The following is a 12,611-nucleotide window of genomic DNA, read 5'->3' on the forward strand; positions in this document are numbered from 1 at the left end:
CCAATCTCTCATCCTATCTCAATCCTGTCTCGCATCTCATCTCTCATCCCGTCTCTCACCCCGTCTCAATCCCATCTCTTATCTAGTCTAAAATTCCTTCTCTCACCCCATCTCTCATCCCATCTCTCATCCCGTCTCACCTCTCATCCTGTCTTCCATCTCGTCTCTCATCCTGTCTCATCCTGTCTCATCCCTTTCTGTCATCCCGTTTCTCATCCCATTTTCATACCATCTCTTGTCCTGTTTCACATCCAGCCTCACATCCAATCTCTCATCCTATCTCAATCCTGTCTTGCATCTCATCTCTCATCCCGTCTCTCATCCCATTTATCATCTTGTCCCTCATCTCATCTCTTATTCCATCTCACATCCCATCATCCCATCTCACCCTCTCATCCTGTCTTCCATCCCGTCTCACATACAGTCTCATCCCGTCGCTCATCTCACAAAATAGTTTTAGTTCGGATGTAAAGAACAAAAACACACTTCTGTTGTGCACGAGTAAAGCATCTAGTAAAACAAGTGGATCTGCGTGGATGCAGGCGGAGGAGTCAGAATGGCTGACTTCAGATGCACCAGAGCTCCATGCTCAACTGGTTCAACAAAACAAACGTTTTAGAAGTAAATTAATAAATATTTTAGTTTTTTAAAGATGAAAACCCTCCAGGTACAACACAGTGTGAGTTTCATCATCAAATATGTAAAAAAAAAAAAAGCTTTTTCCCCAGAAATAATGCCATAAAACAGCTTCTGTCACGTCTTTTTACAAAAAGAGTTTTCCCAGCAGCGGATCTTGAGTCCTCGCTGACTTCACTTCCTCTTCTTATGACATCAGCTGATGTTCTCCATAAAAACATGAATTTAAACTCTTGTAAATGAGGCTCAGTGGGACTAACCTGTATAAATAAAGGTTGAATTAATTAGTTTTGGGTTCTTGTTTGCAGAAAGGTGACAAATGGAAAACACCATTTTAAACTGTGGCTCATAGTTTAAATAGTTTGAGATAAAAATAAAACCGGACCAGACGAAAACACGAGCAGATTCAACGGAGCAGAGCAGAGCTCTTCATTTTCACCATCATTTAGTTATGTGTGTCTGTTAGCAAAATATCTCCACAACCACTGGCCAGATTCTAATCAAACTCACAGAAAGTAATCAATGAAGTGCATCCACAAGATGGCCGACAGAGCTAATCAATCTTAACCCATACAAAAATGACAATGAATCAGCCAGTTCTACAGAGACTGAGCTGAAACCTGGCGTGGTAGTAGCTGAGAGTGATCTCTAACAGATGCTCTGAGTGCTACACTTTGTGCAGCAGCTTTGCCTAAAACTTAGATTAGATGGTCCATCTGTTAGCAAAATATCTCATGAACCACTGGCAGGACTTTAACCCTTTGAAGTTCCTTTAAGTCTGTAACAAGAAGTGTTCCTGAGGGGGAAAATGTTTTTTATTTGGGTTTTAGTCCAAAATAAACCAGTCAGTTGTTGAAAGCGAAATAAAAACATCAAGTTTAAAAAACATTTTATTTTAACATCTTATGGGTTTTTAGTTTTACAAACTTCATAATTCAAGTTTTTAAATTTAACAGTTTATCAGTGTTTTGGCAATTTTTGAAGAAAAACAACAAAAAGAAGTTAATTTCCACCCTTTAGGACTCCCACATGAATTCTTTTGACGTTTTTCTTTTTACCAAAGTTCATGCTCAGTAAACCAGCAAGGTTCAGTCTGGTTTGTCTTTTTAGTTCCAGTCTGGAGGTTTTGTGAGACCCTCCACCCCCACCCAGTCTTCCAGGTGCAGCAACAGGCCAAGATGCCCCATTATGGGTCAAGTCTGCACGAGTCAGCAGCTTTTTATTTATTTTTCTTTCTAAAATCTTTTACTGCCCTTTCAGTCCTCCGATGTCGTGCTTTTGGTCCACGGTCAGGATGGCTCTTCAGCCTGCGTGCACGTGGGTCTACTGCTTTCCACCAAATGTTTACTCGTGCACAACACGAGTGTGTTTGTTCTTTACAAACCACCTAAAACAGATTTTTCAGATTAAACTGGAGAGCGGACTCCACAGCATCGCCTGGTGTTGCAGGTGCACCATCTAGTGAGCTAACGTAAAGTTTAAAGGGAATGAACTGAAAATAAATAACTGAATAACAAAAAGAATGCATTTTATGAAATGATAAATATGGGATCCAAAACACATTTGTAACGGGTTTCAATAGGTCAAGACTTAAGGCTAGTAAAGTGACTGGGAGTGAGAGGGAGGATTTGAAACAATTCTGTACTAAGTTACAGAATTTTCAAAAGATTTTTAGGATTTAAACTGTCGTATTTATTAAAAACACCAAAAATGAAAAATAAAAACACAAACAAAACTAACGGATGGCTGATTTTTACTTAAAAGACCTTCGGTGGGCTCATGAAACTCATCAAATAAACGTTTGTTGGTCTTCTGCAGCTCACTAACAGCTGGAGTCAACCCAAATCAAGATGGCCGCCATAGCTAGCTTAACTAATACCAACATGGACATGACACTTTTACACAAGCTGAGCTAAATTTAGTTGTGGTAGTAGCTAAAAGTCATGAAATATGACAATGCGCCGCTGAGGATGTAACGCGCAGAGATAATGAGGCGAGTGACTGCAGCTGAGACAGGTGAACAGGGTGCAGGTGTAAGTGGGCGTGGCTGAAGAACTGAAGAGTAAAGACGAAAACATGTGAAACCGTAACGACTGTTGACATTAATATCCCAGTTATCAGTACAGTAGTCCCTCGTTTATTGCGGGGCATCCATACCCTGAAGCCCCGCGATAAGTGAAAAACCGCGAAGTAGGAATAGTAGTACAAGTAGTAAGCAGTAGTAGTTCGTTTTAGTGTGTGTGTGTATATGTATATATATATAAAGGTATTTTGAAAAACTGCCCACACTTACAATATTCTAAACAATGTTTCTAAACTCTAAACGCTCTGAAAGAGCACAGGATGTCGTGATTTCAGCTCCCTGCCTCCGGCTGCGCTCTTGGCCACACCCACTTCTCCGCTCTGCACGAAGAAGCTCCTCCCACAGCAGGTGCTAAATAATTTAAAATAATTTATTTTAAATAAAATAATCCATACCGATCGTGCGGCTCATCCATCAATCAGCCAACTTTGAAAAACCGCGATAGAGTGAGTCCGCGAAAAACGAACCGCGAAGTAGCGAGGGACTCCTGTATTTGAGTTTTTTTGTTTAACTTGGAAGAAAAATGTCAACAATAATCGGTGCTGTTCTCCTCTTGCCCTCAGGATGGCGCCAGAGGTCGCAGCCGTGGAGATTAAAGGCGGCTACAACGAACTTTGTGATATCTGGTCCGTGGGCATCACCGCCATCGAGCTAGCAGAGCTACAGCCTCCGATGTTCGATGTCCACCCACTACGGTAATCGCTCAGCAAAACGCTAAACGTTCACCTCGAAACAAACACAGAACCAGAAAATAACTTCAGGTCTGACTGAGCCGGATCTCGAGCTCAACGTTTACTGTGTTTCATTTATATTTATACCTCACACCTACCAAACAGGAAGTTCCTAAATTAACAAGGTGTGATGTTCCAGTTTGAGCTGGACATCTTTAGGTTTCTTTTTCTGGTTTGTTCCATCGCACAGTGAGCCGTTGTTGATCCATCACAGGTCGTTTTCATCATGTTGATGAGTTTTTACAATAAACGTCTCCCAAATTCACAACGTTGTTTGCACCAAAACGTAACTACGAACAAAATACAGTCGTTTACAAAACTTTTCAAGCAATAGTTTATGCACAGTAGAAGGTGGAACATGAGACACGTTGTGTAGCGTCTTCTTTCCTCGTAGCAGCTGGAACTCTGAGCAGACCAGTTAGCCGTGAACTTTAGGAGGGAAACGAAACGTCAAACACTAAAACCATTAAAGGTCTGAACTGCACCTGGACTCTTTCATTACAAAGGTCCTCTGCTGTAAGACTGAAGTTTAGGTTCGTCTTGCTGAAATGTGCAAAACGTCCCCTGAGACACATTTCATTAGGATGGAGTGTTTGTTCCTGTCAGACAACCTGAAGACCTTTTCAGATGAACATGATGTCTAAGAAGCTCTAAAGCACTCGCACCATGAGGTCTTCTTTCAGCTGTTCCCTCTCCAGGGGTCTCCACAGTGAGACCTCCTCTGTCCTCACCCCAACTACCTCCATGTCCTCTCTAACTGCATCCATGTATCTCCTCTTTGTCTTTTCCCTGGCAGCTGCATTTCTAACATCCTTCTACCAGTATACCCACTGTCCCTCCTCTGGACATGTCCAAACCACTGTCCCTCCTCTGGACATGTCCAAACCACTGTCCCTCCTCTGTCCAAACCATCTCAGTGTGTCCTCTCTAACTTTATCTCCCAGTTGTTCAACCTGTGCTGTACCTCTGATGATCTCAATCCTAATCTTCTCCATCCTTGTCATTCCTAAGGAGAACCTCAACATCTTCATTTCTGACACTTCCAGTTCTGTCTCCTGTCTTTTTGTCCATGTCTCTGTCTCCAGAACATACAACATAGCTGGTCTCACCACTGTCTTTTAAACTTTTCCTTTGACCTTTGCTGACACCTTTTTGTCACAAATCACTCCTGAAACTTTTCTCCATCCACTCCATCCTGCCTGGACTCTCTTCTTCACTTCTTTACCACACTCCACATGTTCCTGCACAGTGGACCCCAAGTCCTTGAAGTCCTGCACCTTTGTGACCTCTGCTCCTTGTAGCCTCACTGTTCCACCTCCTCCCTCTCATTTACACACATGGACTCTGTCTTACTACGGCTGACTTTCATTCCTCTTCTTTCAAGTGCATACCTCCACCTCTCCAACTTCTCTTCCACCTGTTCCCTGTTCTCACCACAGATCACAATGTCATCTGCAAACATCATCGTCCATGGGGATTCCTGCCTGACCTCATCTGTCCGTCGTTCCATCAGCAGAGCAAACAAGAAGGGGCTCAGAGCCGATCCTTGATGCACTCCCACCTCCACCTTGAAGCTATCTGTCACTCCTACAGCACATCTCGCCACTGTCCTGCTGTCCTCATACATGTCCTGTTGTCTTCATACAACCCCACAGCCCGTCCCTCAGGACCCTGTCAGATGTTATTTTGTAAATCCACCAAGACCGGACTAAGTTCTTTCTGAGCCTGTTCTCCATCAGCATCCTCAGAGCAAAGTGAGGTGAAGCAGTAAAAACTAACTTTATGGTGTCTCTGCTCATCTGTTCAGAGGATGAGGGGTTTACACTTTTCTTACTTTATCTTGAAACGAGCTTTAGCTCAGGGAAGATGTTTTTGGATCGACCTGTTTGTGGTCAGCCTGGTGATCTGTATTTGTTCGTTACGACAGAACGCTGTTTGTTGGGCTGAACGTTTCCATCACAGAAAGGAGGCTGCAGTTCCACTCCGGCCTTCAGTGGGGAGTTTTCTGGTTGGACAATTGGCGTTCGATGTTAGTTTATGTTTGCGTGTCTTGTGATGGACTGTCTCTTGTTCACAAAATAATATCCATTTCCATTTTTCTTCCTTCTATCTGTGACTGGGTCACAGAGGATCAGGAGGAGAACCCAGATCTTGCTCTCTCCAGTGATGCTCTTCAGCTCCTTCTAAGGGATCCTGAGGTGTTCTCAAACCAGAAAGATTATATAATCCTCCTAGCAAGTCCATGGGTCTTCCCCAGAGTCTCCTCCTGGTGGGACATGCCCAGTCTTCACTAAAAGGAGGCGTCCTAATCAGATGATGAAGCTCCTGAACTTAGAGCAGTACAGCCGAGCCCAGCTGCCCGACAGTCCGCTTGTATCCGGGGTTTTGCTTTTTCTGTTGTGATCCGGACCTCAAGACCACAGGGGAGGGTTGGACCGCAGACGGACCAGTAAAAGGAGAGCTTCACTTTTTGGCTCGGCTCCTTCTTCACCACAACAAACCGGACCGACGCCCTCATCATTAGAAACAAGACCTAAATTTGTCGGTACACCTCTGGTTTCTAACAGCGTCTCGTTAACTGACGTTTAATCATTTATTATTTGTTTTTTCCTTATAGAGTTTTGTTTCTCATGTCGAAGAGCGGCTACCAGCCCCCCAAACTGAAGGACAAATCAAAATGGTAAAAACACACAACTCTGTTAAAATACATTCAAATCAAGTCTAATTTATTTAGAATTTATTTATACAGCTCTTTTAAGAACTGCCAAAGTGCTGCACACAAAGCAAATTACACAAGAGCAACAGAAAACGGCAACAAAAACAACATGAAATAGAACTAACATCAGTACAAATGTGTCTTAAGAAGAGACAAAAGCGCCGCGAGTTGAAGCCTCTGTGGTACATTATATTTAATAATGCTACAGCTAGAACACATTAACTTGATATGAGCTCATCTTTCTGATCGTTGATGTAACGACACGTCTTCTGTCTGCAGGTCGTCTAATTTCTACAACTTTGTGAAAGCCATGTTGGTGAGGAACCCGAAGAAAAGACCGAGCGCCTCCAAGATGCTCTCAGTCAGTACCGCTCGCTCACAGCTGACGGTTCATGTTGGTGCGGCCTCACGTCTCCGTCGGACTCAAAACTAAATCTGTATTTCAGAAACACCGGCCGCTTTATGTCGTGTTCTACACCGTTTAAATAATTAGAACTTGTGGGTCATAAAACACAGAGTGTAACAAAATCATATTCATTTCAAAAGTTTCCAGAGGAAATTTTAGCTTTAACTGTTAAAAAAGATAAAAAAAAACAATAACCATAAATCAAAATAAATGGATTTAAAAAGTGTTTGACAGGTTTTTGTGGTTAAACGTTATCAGTGTTTGTTCGTTCAGCAGGTGTCGGGGTCACGAGTTTCTGTGACTTTTAATCTGCAGATTCAAAAACGAAATGTTCAATAAAAAATAAGAAAAACCTCATTATGAGCTAAAGGTAGCTAAACCACAGGTACAAGCTGAAACTATCCAAACTGTAATTACAAGCTAAAAAAAAAGCTAAATCATAATTAAAAGATTAAATTAGCTCAACTGTAGCTAAAAGCTGCAACCAGCAAAACAGTAGCTACAAAACAAAACTTATCAAAACTGTAGCTACAAGCTAAAATGAGCTGCATCACAGCTACAAGCTAGAGTTGTCTAAACCATAGCTAAAAGCTCAAATAAGCTAAATCTGAGTTAAAAGTTGCTATAGATTTGTTTTGTAGCTAGTTTTGCTGATTGCAGCTTTTAGCTAAGCTAGAATTGTCCAAACCATAGCTACAAGCCAAAATAAGTAACATCTGAACTAAAAGCTGCAATCAGCTAAACAGTAGCTACAAAACAACTCTATCAAAATTGTAGCCACAAGCTAAAATAAGCTACACCACAGCTACAAGCTAGAATGAGCTAAAGCACATCTGTTGTTTTCTGGATATTTTTTGTCTTCAACCGTCAGCTGGACTTAAAGAAATTATTTTAAAACGTCTCTTTGGTCATTTGATCACTAATGGGCATAGTCGTTAAAATACTGAAGTCTGCCTGCTCATCAGCGGCCTCCGTCGCCCTGTGTGATGAGTTCTCTGTGTCTCTGTCTGCAGAACATTTTTCTGACCCAGCTGGGTCTGAACCGGGATCTGACCCTGGACCTGCTGGAGAAATACAGAAATCCTGACAAGCTGAAAACCTGCGTGGCGACAGAGGACGACGAGATGGAAGTGAGATCATTTAACTTGTTTCAAAAGCAGATTATCGTGGTTCAGTCATGTCAAGCTGCAGGTTATGGGAAAAATAAAAACCATTATGTACTTTGTATATTTGTTTGTGCTAAATCATAATCCGTTTAAATTAATTTTAAATACTGATTGATACTCGATTGATACCTGGACTTTTATTTCCTTTAATCATTTTTTCCTCGAGTTCAGAAACTGTAAAGTCAGAAAAAGTTTGTTTACCTGTTTACTTGTTTACATGTGTGTTGCCTCTGACTCCAGGTGGCGCCTTCCTCATCATTTAGGCGGATCCAGTCCATTAACAAACACAACCGGGCTGAGAGGACCAACTCTGACATAAGCTGTAAGGAAACAACTTCAGTTCCACATTTTTCCATTTATTTTTGGTAATTTAATGAGAAATGTACGATGACTCATCAGGGCTACTGTAAACAAAGTAACTGATCAAAGGAGATGGAGGTGAAGCAAAATCCAAGAAAATTCTCAGCAATTCTTCCATTAATGTGATATATTTACATGAAAACTTTTTCTCTTATGTTGGAAAGCCCTAAAGTTACCAGAAAAAAAAATCACATTTTCCATTAATAAAAAATACATTTACAAGATTAAAACTAGGATATTATCGTCATAAATTTGAGAGACAAAAAGTCAAAACCTTAAAAATAAAAGGTAAAAATTTCACAACAAAGGGGGAAATGGATGCTCGATGGCCCGATAATGAACACGGAGGTACAACAGACAGTAACGTCACGTTGAATATTTCTTATAATCTGAGATGGTCCTAAAATCTACAATGGCACTAAAATCTATGATGCAGCTAAAATCTCGTATTGTCCTAAAACCTATGACATCACTTACAGACCATCACAGAAACGTGACTTGTGTAATGTTGAATAAAAATATGACCATTGAGCACAATAAATGGCACAAACTGTATCTAAATGTGTTCTTTTGTTGTTTTAATGACCCATATTGTTGTGACTCTGAAGATATTTGAGTTTTTAATGTTTCTGCAGATATCCTGTGGTATATCTAAATAAATCAAATTAATAAGTGTCAAGTGTTTCTTCTTCATTTGTTGCTGCTCAGTCGAACAGATTTACACTCAGAGGCCGACGAAGACCGACTCGCCAAACTTAACGGTAAATCTGCATTTTGAAGTATTTTCACTGCATATTTCACACGTATACATTTAGATAATGTTTATATTCATTCTCTGTACAGATACATGTGTAATTTATGCATATTTATATTTAATGTGTAAACAATCTGCCCAACAAATGCAAAAGCAGACAAAAGTTTAGACACATCTAAGCTTTTATAATGTAAAAACAAATGTTTCAAATAAACTGGGTAAACGGCAAAATAAAAATAAAAAATAACCATTTCAATTCAGAAGTACATGCATTTAAAGACCGACCAGCTAATTTTGTTTTACAGTTAGGATCAATGGGATCAAGAGGCGGTACCAACAGTCCTACGAGGTAACCGGGTCACGAAATAATCCCAAACATGGAGTCAAATAAAAAACATTTCTGATCCAATCAGTGACGCTCACTGTTTGTTTCAGGGAGGCAGACACAGACTCAGATGACTACGATGATGTTGGCATGTAAGAAATCATAAACGTTACCAAACCTTGTTTTTTTAGACATTATTCCGTTAGATTCAAAGTATAAGAAGTTCTTTTTCTTGTTTTTTCAGCCCTACGATACAACCGTCCAGGTGAGCCGAGCAGACCCAGCGTCTCGACCCGTTTCCATGTTTTAAAACCGCAGACTGTAGAAACTTTTTATCTCTGCTCAACAGTCTGTTAACGGCAGAAGCTCTAACGCCACCTCCACTTCCTCCAAAGGTGATTATTCACTAGAGAAATACACACCTGTGTGATTTAAATGCTTCTTACAGCAAAAACTGTTCAAACTGCTTCCAGGTTATCAAGACTGTTTTATTAAAACACAGCGTGTAGTTGACAATTGTTAGACTGCTTTTTATTCTTGCAAAGACAAAAATATTTAAATGTCCTAACAAGTTCACATAAGATGAGATAAGATGAGATGAGATTAGATGAGATAAGATAATATGAAATGAGATGAGATAAGATGAGATGAGATAAGAAAAGATAAGATGAGATGAGATAAGATAATATGAGATGAGATAAGATGAGATATGATGAGATAAGATGAGATGAGATAAGATGAGATAAGATAATATGAAATGAGATAAGATCAGATGAGATGAGATGAGATAAGAAAAGATAAGATGAGATGAGATAAGATAATATGAGATGAGATAAGATAATATGAGATGAGATAAGATGAGATATGATGAGATAATGTGAAATGAGATGAGATGAGATAAGATTAGATAAAATTAAATAATATGAGATTATATTAGATAAAATAAGATGAGATTAGATAAAATGAGATAAGATAAGATGAGATGAGATAAGATTAGATAATATGAGATTAGATTAGATTAGATAAAATGAGATGAGATGAGATAAGATAAAATGAGATGAGATGAGATAATATGAGATAAGATTAGATTAGATAAAATGAGATTAGATAAAATGAGATAAGATGAGATTAGATAAAATTAGATAAGATAATATGAGATTAGATAAGATGAGATAAGATAAGATGAGATCAATGTAACAGGGATACATCCCAGTAACAGGGATACATCCCTGTTACTGGGATGTAACAGGGTCCCAGTTACATCCAACAATAAAATGTAAAAGAAAAACAGTAATAAAATCTAAGATATGAACTGAGAAAAACATCAACTAAATATACACTAAGCACTCATAACATAAAAACATTACATAAAAAATAATATGAGATGAGATAAGATGAGATGAGATAAGATAAGATAAAAGATAAGATAAGAAAAAATAAGATAAGATAAGATAGAACTTTACTGATCCTGTAAGAAATTGTTGTGCCAGAGTTTCAACAACACAGTGCTAAGAAAATTCATCCAAATGTGGATTAAAAACTGCAAATAAGTTTTTCTTCAGAGCTTCAGTTGTTTATTATAAAAGTCCATTTTCCAACTCTGAGGAAAAAATGATCATCTGAGTCATAATTACAAGTTTTTATCTCAAAATTATGATTTAGCATCCCTAAAGTATGAAGTGTTAAGTTGAATATTAGATATTAAGTGATATTATGAGATGCTACGCTAATTATAAGGTGTAAAGTCATAACTTTGAGACACTAAGTCAGAATATGGCATAGCATTTTTTCAATAAAGAAGCAATAATGGGCTTCCATTGTAGTTTAAACCAAACTTCCTTTCCTGTTTTTTTTCCCGCCTGCAGCCTAAAGCTCGTACCAGCTCAGAAGAAAGCATAACGGCTGATGACGACCGAACAAAAAAACCCAGCTCTCTGCACGCCGTCTCCTCTCTCATCAGGACCTCCAGCGGGACACACGTCCGACCCAAGCCCAGCCCACGAGCCTTACGGCACTCAGGTGAGCCGCACCACTTTTATTCTGAAGGTGAGCGGTTACGATGTAGAGCTATGAGTGCATGTTTTGTGTTTTAATTAAAGAAATGTGTTTTCAGACTTGAAACAAGAAGTGATAAATATGAAAGATATCAGAATAAAATATCTTATAACTTTTTAAGTAAACAAATCAGAGTCAGAGATTCTTTATTGTCATTCGCACCTCATGTGGTACATGTGGTGGAGCGAAATTATGTACACAGGGTCCCAGTTACATCCAACAATAAAATGTATAAGAAAAACAGTAATAAGATCTAAGATATGAACCAAGAAAAACATCAACTAAATATACACTAAGCACTCATAACATAAAACATTGAACATCAGCACAAACATGAACATGAGTCTGTGAGCAGATGTGCACGCATGAACACATCAACAATGAAACAGATCAGCAGCAACATGAAACAGATCAGCAGCAACATGAAACAGATCAGCAGCAACATGATGTGATTTTTCACTGTGATTATTCTGGTTAGAGATTCATGAGTCTAACAGCCTCAGGGTAGAAGCTGTTCCTCAGTCTAGTGGTTCTGCACTTAATGCTCCTCAACTTCCTTCCTGAGGGGAGTGGGGGAAAAAGTGGGTGTGCTGGGTGAGTGTGGTCCTTCATGATGCAGGTGGCCCTATTCCTGCATCTGGAGGTGTAGATGTCTGTGATGGTGGGGAGACTGACTCCGACAGATTTCTGTGCAGCCTTCACCACTCTCTGCAAGGCTTTTCTTTCTGCAGCTGTGCAGCCTCCATGCCACACATTGATGCTGGAGCACAGGATGCTCTCCACTGCACACCTGCAGAAGGAGGTGAGGACTGAGCTTCCCAGACCAGCTCATCTCAGCCGTCTGAGGAAGTAGTCTCTGATGAGCTTTCTTGATCAGGCTGGTGGTGTTGTTGCTCCAGCTGAGGTTGTCGTTCATGTGTACACCCAAGTACTTGTAGCTGGAGACCACTTCCACTACAGATCCTCTTATGTTCAGGGGGGTGTAGATGTGTTTGTTCCTTATGAAGTCCACAATCATCTCCTTTGTCTTCTTCACATTGATTTGAAGGTTATTCTCTTTGCACCAGCTCTCCAGGTGTTCCACCTCCTGCCTGTAGCTGGACTCATCATTGTTTGTGATGCATCCCACCACCGCTGTATCATCTGCAAACTTTACAATGTGACAGCCTGGATGGGTAGCTGCACAATCATACGTGGGCAGAGTAAACAGGAGGGGGCTCAACACACATCCCTGAGGATGAATAAATATCTACATAAATATCTACGAGTGTAGTTAGGGGCTAAGTTTGTTGTTTAAGTTTATTGTGTTAGTTGTGCTATTTTTACCGTTTTACGGCTCGGTTAGTTTCGTCGTTAACCTGACTCGACGGAGCAGCAGC

General features: G+C 40.0%; 1 protein-coding gene across 1 annotated transcript in view; it reads left to right on the top strand.

The window, feature by feature from the left end:
- The window catches only part of LOC119411010 (mitogen-activated protein kinase kinase kinase kinase 5), a 31,967-nt gene that overhangs the window by 8,980 nt on the left and 10,376 nt on the right, over positions 1–12,611 (top strand). The window contains exons 9-19 of the mRNA XM_037677931.1: positions 3,283–3,414; positions 6,068–6,130; positions 6,446–6,527; positions 7,586–7,702; positions 7,979–8,060; positions 8,807–8,859; positions 9,158–9,201; positions 9,288–9,329; positions 9,422–9,442; positions 9,527–9,572; positions 11,043–11,196. Of these exons, the coding sequence (XP_037533859.1) occupies positions 3,283–3,414; positions 6,068–6,130; positions 6,446–6,527; positions 7,586–7,702; positions 7,979–8,060; positions 8,807–8,859; positions 9,158–9,201; positions 9,288–9,329; positions 9,422–9,442; positions 9,527–9,572; positions 11,043–11,196 (836 nt within the window). The remainder of the gene's footprint in view (positions 1–3,282; positions 3,415–6,067; positions 6,131–6,445; positions 6,528–7,585; positions 7,703–7,978; positions 8,061–8,806; positions 8,860–9,157; positions 9,202–9,287; positions 9,330–9,421; positions 9,443–9,526; positions 9,573–11,042; positions 11,197–12,611) is intronic.

Source organism: Nematolebias whitei, chromosome 6, assembly GCF_014905685.2.
Source record: "Nematolebias whitei isolate Nwh7 chromosome 6, NemWhi1, whole genome shotgun sequence".
Classification (NCBI taxonomy): Eukaryota; Metazoa; Chordata; class Actinopteri; order Cyprinodontiformes; family Rivulidae; genus Nematolebias; species Nematolebias whitei.